Source organism: Elephantulus edwardii, unplaced genomic scaffold (assembly GCF_000299155.1).
Source record: "Elephantulus edwardii isolate Elephantulus edwardi_28Jun2011 unplaced genomic scaffold, EleEdw1.0 scaffold00116, whole genome shotgun sequence".
Taxonomy (NCBI): domain Eukaryota; kingdom Metazoa; phylum Chordata; class Mammalia; order Macroscelidea; family Macroscelididae; genus Elephantulus; species Elephantulus edwardii.
In genome coordinates, this window is record NW_006399866.1 from 3,285,817 (window position 1) to 3,294,045 (window position 8,229).

Genomic DNA, 8,229 nt, shown 5'->3' on the forward strand with positions numbered 1-8,229 from the left:
ATACAAAGTTCATATATATCTTCACACCATCCTTCTCTCACATTGTGTTTCATTCAATCATTCCAATTCATTGTTTTATAAAATTAGCCACCTTGGAACTATGACCCACCATTATTACCCTGTCTTTCCAGATCCCCACCTGGTCCTTCCCATTTCTTTTACCCTTTCCCTCCACCCACTAAATTGTGCGACTGTATAGTATAACCCCTGCCCATCCTCATCCCTCTGTTCCCACTCTACTAGTTGTCTTTTGACATAGTAAGTGCTCCGTAAATTATTATTTTGGTGGTAGTAATAACACATTCTCAGAGAGGGAGGCTATCTTTGTAAAGAACAGAAATCACCTCTCTGCATATATAGTCTGTATACATGGCATCAACTCCCCCTGGTGGACAAAGCTAGAGCCATAGGAGCATTATCAGGCCTTTCCATCCCACTGGCCACTGCCTTTAGCTGGCCCCACAGGTTGCAGAAGCTTGGCTTCTATTTGCTTAGAAGGGCCCAAGACAATCCTGATCAAACAGGAAACAGTCCAAGGAGAGAAAGCAGTTAAACCAAATAAAGACAACGTCCCCGCTGTGCTGGGGAGTGGGCAGATACCTGTGCCATAGTCGATGCGTGTAGAGTTCCCCACTGACTCCTTTAGGTAAACAGCCACCTCAGGCACAGCAGCTGACAGATGAGTGGGGACCACTGTGGCCACCAAATTTTCTGCCTCCTGATAACACAAGAGATACAAAGTGGTGGTAGCAGATTAGGCAGCACGACAGTGGGCAGATACCCAGGGGAAGCGTCTGGCAGGGGCCCAGGCTGCCACACCAGGCTGGCCTGGCTCTTTGCTCTGAATGGTTCACAGAAGGAAGGGGCAGTCTCCTGGGCAGAGGAGGGAGAAAATCTATTTTTATATATTTAGGCTACCTGGGGTGGCTTTTTATCTGCTGCCCCTCCTTCCTACTGGCAAGACAGCAAAAACTCTGAAAAGAAGCCATTCCATTCCCTTCTCTGGTAACTCACTGGACACCCACAAAGACCCTGAGAGACTCTAATGTTATTACCCTTATATAGCCATATCTCTTCAACATGATCCCAGGGGAATAAAAATTCATACTCTCAATCTATATATCTAGCAAAAGACATATACAAGAATGTTCAGAGCCACACTGTTCATGGTAGCCTAAAAATATTGACTCAAAACCAAAAATGTCCATCAACAGTAGAATAGATAAATAAATTGTGGTATCCACGTACATGGAATACTAGCCAGCAGTGAAAAACATCTACTGTCATGTATAACATCAATGAATCTTGGATAGTATGTTGTACAAAAGAAGTTCATGAACACAAAGTATATAAACAGGCAAAAGTAATCTATTTGTGAGAAGTCAGAAGAGTTTAGAAATATCAACTAAACAGTAAGGTGCAGTTCTGCTGGGACACTAGTGTTCTGCAGTCTGATATGGGTGGTGTCGTCCTGGGTAAAAATCCATCAAACTCTACTGCTATAATTCATTAGATTTTTTCAATGTAAAGTATAATACAAGAAGCAGCTATTTTTAATGAATTAATTTTAAAGAAAGTTTACAGAGACTTTGGATTTCTATTCATTCATTGTCACACTTTTTTCCCTGCGCAACCTCTCCCCCAATTCACTCTTCTCTTTGAAAAGTAAAAGAAAAAGTCTTTCAATGTTATACAATCCCTCCCCCCAAGTCCACTCCACTATGCAGCCTTCGTTCTAGACTCCTGTAATGACAATAATACCTAATCACATATCCCTTTTAAACCGTTTTCTCCCTTATCTGTTTCAATGTAGTATACATTATTGAAGCCATCTTTCTAAGTCTCCCTCCAACCCCGATGCCAGTCCTGTTTTACAACAGTGACACTGCAGTATTCATCCTTTTGTGACTGGGGTATTTCACTCAGCATAATGTTCCCCAGAGTCAACCATTTTGAATAATACTGCATGAGCTCCTTATTTTTCAATGCAGCATAGTATTCCATTGTGTGAATATACCACAGCTTCTCTATCCATTCACTAAGAAGAAATATGTGCCAGACTCCAGAAGGACCCCAAGCAGCTCTGCACCCGGGAAGACCCGTACTAGTGTGCTGAGTCCTGGGCAGTCCCCTCGGCTCCATTTTTAAGACAATGTAATAAAACCATTATTGTAGAATGAGTATAATGACCCAAGAGGGGTGGGAGAGGTTGCAAGCAGAGGGATGAGAATGTACAGGAGGAGGGACTATTATCATGGGGTTGTACAATTTGATGGGTGAAGGGGTAACATAAATGAAAATAATTTGTTCTTGAAAACAATGTATTTGAATTTTGCAAATAAATTAATAGAAAAATTTTAAAACAAACAAAAAAAAAGACAATGTACCAGAGAAATTAGGAGCTAAGTGTCTAAATTTAATGTGCTGACACCTGGCATCAGGCTAGCTGGAGAGCTGCTTACAACCTGTATTCACGGCCCATTGCAAAGCAACAAGTGCTTAAAACTGATGGAGGGGGGCTGCTAATTACTGTATAAAAATACTGTCTTTTAAGTAAAGTTTACAGATCATATTGGGTTTTCATCTACTCATAGACATTTTGTTTTATAACATTACCTGAAGATGTTATGTGCCATCAATTCACCTGTGATTCATAGCGACCCTATGTACAATAGTTCTGATCCCTGCTCTATCCTGAGCTAGTGTCACTGACTCTGACACACCTAACGCCAACTGCCCAAGTTATCGTGTAAATCCATCTCATCCGAGGTCCTCCACTCCTGCACTGTACCTCCACCCCTCCAAGCATGATGTCCTTCTCCAAAGACATGCCCCTCCTGGCCACGTGCCCAAATTTTGTGAGATGAAGTTTTAAAATCCTTGCCTCCAAGAAGAACCTTGGTTTCACCCTCTCCAAGACAGACCTATTTGTTCTGGCAATCATGGTACGTTTAATACTCTTCTCCAGCACCACAGCTCAAAGATATCAATTCTTCTTCTGTCATCCTTAGTCATTGTCCAGCTTTCTGATGCAAAGCAAGTAACTGCAAAGACCATTGCTTGTATCAGGTGCACCTTAGTCTCTAAACTGACATCATTGCTTTTTAGCACTTTGGAGAGGTCTCCAAGAGCAGACTTCCCGAGTGTAATTAATCTTTTGATTTCCTGACCACTGGTGCCAAGAGTGTTACTTTTTTGTTTGTTTGTTTCAAGTTAAGTTAAAAAATAAAACCATGATAAAAAGTATTCACTGAGAAGTCTCACTCCTACCTCTGTTGCATCCACTCTATTCTTCCTTACCCTCAAAACTGAACCACTCTTTCATCTGCTTCCTGGGTAGTCTTGCAGGGATTTTTTAATTATTAATGCAAATATTAGTAATATAAACATATATTTTTATTTGCCCTCTTTTTAATCAAAAGTTAATTTGCCATATACACTGTTATACCTAGCTCTTAACATGACAATAAATTTCAGATCTCATTCCACTAAGTTTCCTAGAAAGTTCCTTATTCCTTTTTCACAGCTACATAGTACCAAACAGCATGGACATACTACATTCTACTTAGCTAGTTGCTTATTGATGGACACCTGGAATGTTTCAAATTTTTCCAATGCCTTAATAAATAACCCTGTGCAAAGGCTACATATATTCACAGAAGGATCTGTAGTAACAATTCCCACAAGACAGCTTGTGCAGAAAATAAATATATTTGTAATTTTGATGCTTCCCAATGATTTCACTATGCCGAAAAGCCTGAAGTGGGCTATTCTCCTTCTTGATAACAATGTAGACTTTTCCCTGTCCTATTAATAGAGCCCTCTAGGTTTTCTTCAGTACCAGAATCACCATCCTCCCAGCCCAGCCTCCACAAACACCTATCCTGTGGCAGCCTCACCTCATCGAGTTTGGCATACCAGGTCCTGTACGCCTTGTCCCCAAATCGAGAGGGCTGGTCCACTGGGGGTGTCTCATCAATCCACCTGTCTAGTGTGTTGAGAACAGCAACCAGTTTCTCAATGGCCTGTAGAAGCAAACAAGAGAGAGCCAAGTCACAGTGAGGAGTGGCTCCAAGCTGGAGCCACAGAGGGAAGTCTCATCTGCTATAAGACTGGGTCCTTAGGCACAGCTGGAGAGGTGGAGAATTGCTGGGCTCCACCTGATCTACAGAACTAGTCTACACTGAGGAAGAGCTGCAGGACAAGCTCAGACTCCACCCCTGACTTTCTTAAAGTAAATTTTATATACATAATGAACACATTTATCACAGGAAATAGGAAAGGCAAAAAATGAAAATGGTCAGTAATCCTGCTGCCTAGAAATGAATACATTTTTAGGCACTCTTCTGCTTCTTGTTTTCATAGAGTGTTGTCTACTGTTTATTATTGGTAAGAATGGTAAAGTCAGCTGGACCTGACTCAAATCTCAGTTAAAAACATGATTAATCACTATAAAACTTTGGACAAGTAACTCCATGAGCCTCAAAAATAGAGACAAAATGTTTTGTTTTAACCTGCTCCTTTCTGCTGGAGAACACTGCTGAGGAGGCATTGCAGAAGTGTTTATTCCCACTGTCATCTAAGTCAATCAGAGTCTCTTGAAAAACCCTAAAAAACCACAAAAACTATTCACTGGAGGGTCAAGATTGGAAACAACAGATGAAAGTCTGAGGAGTCATTTGAGCAATGGAGGATATCTACAAACTATTTAGTTATGAGAGATTCAAATACCAAGCACTCCAGGTGTTTTGGGTTTGTCATATACGAGGATGTAACATGAAAGCAAGACCCCAGAAGCTGGATAGAAGGGTTGTGGAACCCAAGAGGGCTGTCTCAAGAAAAGATTCTCAAAGACCAGGTGCCCACTGTGTTAAATGTGAAAAAAGACCTTTGTTGATGGAATTAAAGAAGAAACTGAAAAACATCACTTAGGAAATTATTTTAAGCAGTAAGGGAAAACTATCTGAAACCATAACTGACTGAGGCAGTGGCAAGAAGAGGGGCTTTACTTTTATAACTTTTGATGACATGACTCCATTGAGAAAATTCAGAATTACCAAACTGAATGGTCACAACTGTGAAGTAAGGAAAGCCCTGTCAAAGCAAGAGATGGCCAGTACCTCTTCTAGCCAAAGAGGTCAGAGTGCTTCTGGAAACTTAGGAGGTAGCCATGGAGGTGGTTTTGGTGGAAATGGTAATTTTGGTCAAGGATGAAACATCGGTGGACAAGGTGGCTTTGGTGGTGGCCATGGTGGTGGTGAATATGGAGGCAGTGGGATGTTTATTATGGATTTGGTAATAACGGAAGCAACTTTGGAGGTAGTGAAAATTACAATGATTTTGAAAATTATCAATCTTCAAATTTTGGACCCATAAAGGAGGAAATTTTGGAGGCAGAAGCTCTGGCCATTATAGTGATAAGGGTCAGTATTTTGCCAAACCATGAAACCAAGGTGGCTGTGGTGGTTCAAGCAGCAGCAGCAGTAGCTATGGCAGTGGCAGACGGTCTGAATAACTACCAGGAAACAAAGCTTAGCAGAAGAGAAGAGCCAGAGAAAGGACTGGGCAGCTACAGATTACAAGACTGGTGAGCTCAGTCAAGCACAGCAGTGGCAGGGCCTTGGCTGCTACAAAGAGGACATGTTTTAGACAATGCTCATATGTAGGGGTGAAAAACCTCAAGGACTATATTTGTGACTAATCGTATAACAGGTTATTTTAGTTTCTGTTTTGTGGAAAATGTAAACCACCCTGAAAACAAGTGTTTAAATGTACTTTGTTTTGTTTGTTTTTTGGTATTCATCTTGTTGATTGTTAAATGTATTAGTCAGACATGATGCTGAATAAATGTCTTTAAAAAATAAATAAATAAAAAATGGAGATAGGCATCATGGCCTAATGACATCTTGGTCCTCCATGTCTTTCTTTGCTAAGTATTTCCTCTAAAAAACTTCTGCTGGGGGGGGGACGGGGGATCGGGACAGGAGGGGGGGGAAATGGAGACAATACTCCCCGCCTCACAAGGCTGTGATAAGAACTAAATAACAATTCCAGGAAGCAATGCTTCATGTGGCCCACTGAGTGGATAGTCATCTCTCTGTAAGGAAAGGAAAGGCGTCACAAGGCAGGACAAAATACCAGCTTTTGCAAACATCATTAGCACATAAAGGACCTGTTGCTCACTGAGGAAATCAGACAGATATGTCTATCCAGATCAAAGGTCCTTGAAGGTGGACCGAGGGTGCCCTTCCAGGTGTGGCTTAAAGAAATAGGTAGAAGGAATAACACTGGCCCCTTTGGCAGCCCTAGGAAGAGGATCCTGCCAAAAAACAGATCCAGCCAGTGTCTTAGCCAACATAAACCACAGAAAGAAAAACTTCAAGAAATCAGGCATTGGGGGAAATTAGCAGGATGAATGCCTAAATGAGAAGCTGTGAATGGGAGGAGAGGAGAGGAGGAATTGCTGCTGAGAAGTAAAGGCCCCTGAGAGCTAGAGTATATGGGGAAAGGGAGAAGAGTGCTCAATGTCAATCAGTGTCCTCAGTCTGGCTCCAGGACAAAGAACCTTGGAGTCTATGCAAAAAAAAAAGAATGCCCCTTAGTGTTGCGCAATTCAACAATGGCCCTGAAGGTGTTCTCTCGCAACTGCCCTTTGCCTAAACTCAAGTGTGGGCAGGGAGTAAAAAACCTATAGGAGGTTAACTTCTCCTTTACACTTGGTAGAGGCACAGGGCTAGGATGACACAGCTGCCTTGCTGAGATGTAACAGAAAGTACAGCCAGGATCTAGCTTTGTTAATAACCGAATCATCAGAAATGGCTAAGAAAGACTGACCAAACCTGACTCCATGTAGAAACTGTGACTGAGCATGGATGGTGGAGTAATCTTGGTGCCAGGAAGCTCCAAACTCCCTGGAGATCTCAGGTCTTTGGTGAGTATTGAAGGGGATAAATAAACTATGGTTCCAGAGGCCAACAGAAGCCAGGCCCCAGCTGTTAGCTCAGCTGGGCCAATGAATAATTAAAAGGCCCCCAATTCCCCTTTCTAAAGAGGGCTTTTTGAATGCAGTTAGCTGCCACTATTGTTTGGGGCTTGTTGAAGTGGTGGAGGAGGAAGGAACTGTGTGCTGGGATCCCCTTGAAGCTCAAAGAATAATTTGAGCTTCTTTCCGTCTCCCTGAACCAGTGCTTCCCTCTTAGATAGCAGAGACAGGTAAAATTTCCTCCCAAAACTTTACTTGCTACCTTTTTTTCTTTTGTCCCCTTAAGTACATTAAAAGTAAACAAGGCATCAAAGAAGACATTCAGGTAGCAAAAAAAAGAAGAAATCTATTACTAACCATTAGAGAAATGTAAATAAAAATCACAATGCGATATCATCTCACCACAGCAACAAAGATGAAGACAACAACAAATGCTGGCGAAGGCATGGAGAAATTGCAACTCTAATATGCTTTTGGTGGGACTGCAAAATGTTATAACCACTGGAGAAAACAGTAGTGCTTCCTTAAAAAGCTGGAAAATGAAATCCCACTACTTAGGTATATATTCTAAAAAAATAAAAGCTGTGGGGGTAGAGGTGGGGTGGGTGGGGAGAAAAGTGCAACAATGAATGAATGGAATTCCAAAATCTCTGTAGATGTTCACTGAAATTTAAAAAAATTTTAAAAAGCTGTGACATGGATAGATATATGAATGGTCATGTTCTTTGCAGTATTATTCAAAGAGATGAGAAAAACCTAACTGCCCATGAATAGATGAATAAAGTATGGTACTCACACAGACAGATTTAATGTCATGTTAAAGAAGAATGGAAAAACTCTCAAAACAACCCTACTGATATAGCAACCCTCCATCAAGTTTCCAAGGCTGTAAATCTTTACAGGAGGAGACAGCCCATTTGTCCCCCTCAGAGCAGTGAGTGGATTCTAATCTCTGTCCTTTCGTGATGAGCAGTCAATTCATTACATTCTAGACCACTAGAGCAAAAGAACAATGAAGAATCCTCAAAATACCTCATAACATGGATGAAGGACATCATGCTGAATGAAATGTCAATCACAAAAGGTCAAATGTACGAGTCCATTATTATAAAAATTTCAGAAAAGCTTTACATGAAGAAACATTTTTTTTTAAAAAAGCATTTTTTTCAAAATGGGTGACCCTGGAGGACATGATGCTGAGTGAAATATCTCAGTCACAAAGGGACAAATGCTATATGGTGCCACTG

At 41.2% G+C, this 8,229-nt stretch overlaps 1 protein-coding gene across 1 annotated transcript in view; it reads right to left on the reverse strand.

Moving 5' to 3' along the window:
* PPP2R4 (protein phosphatase 2A activator, regulatory subunit 4) overlaps positions 1-8,229 on the reverse strand; it is an 81,317-nt gene that overhangs the window by 33,272 nt on the left and 39,816 nt on the right. The window contains exons 4-5 of the mRNA XM_006892468.1: positions 3,900-4,025; positions 601-718 (exon numbers count right to left, since the gene is read on the reverse strand). Coding sequence (XP_006892530.1) covers positions 601-718; positions 3,900-4,025 — 244 coding nt within the window. The remainder of the gene's footprint in view (positions 1-600; positions 719-3,899; positions 4,026-8,229) is intronic.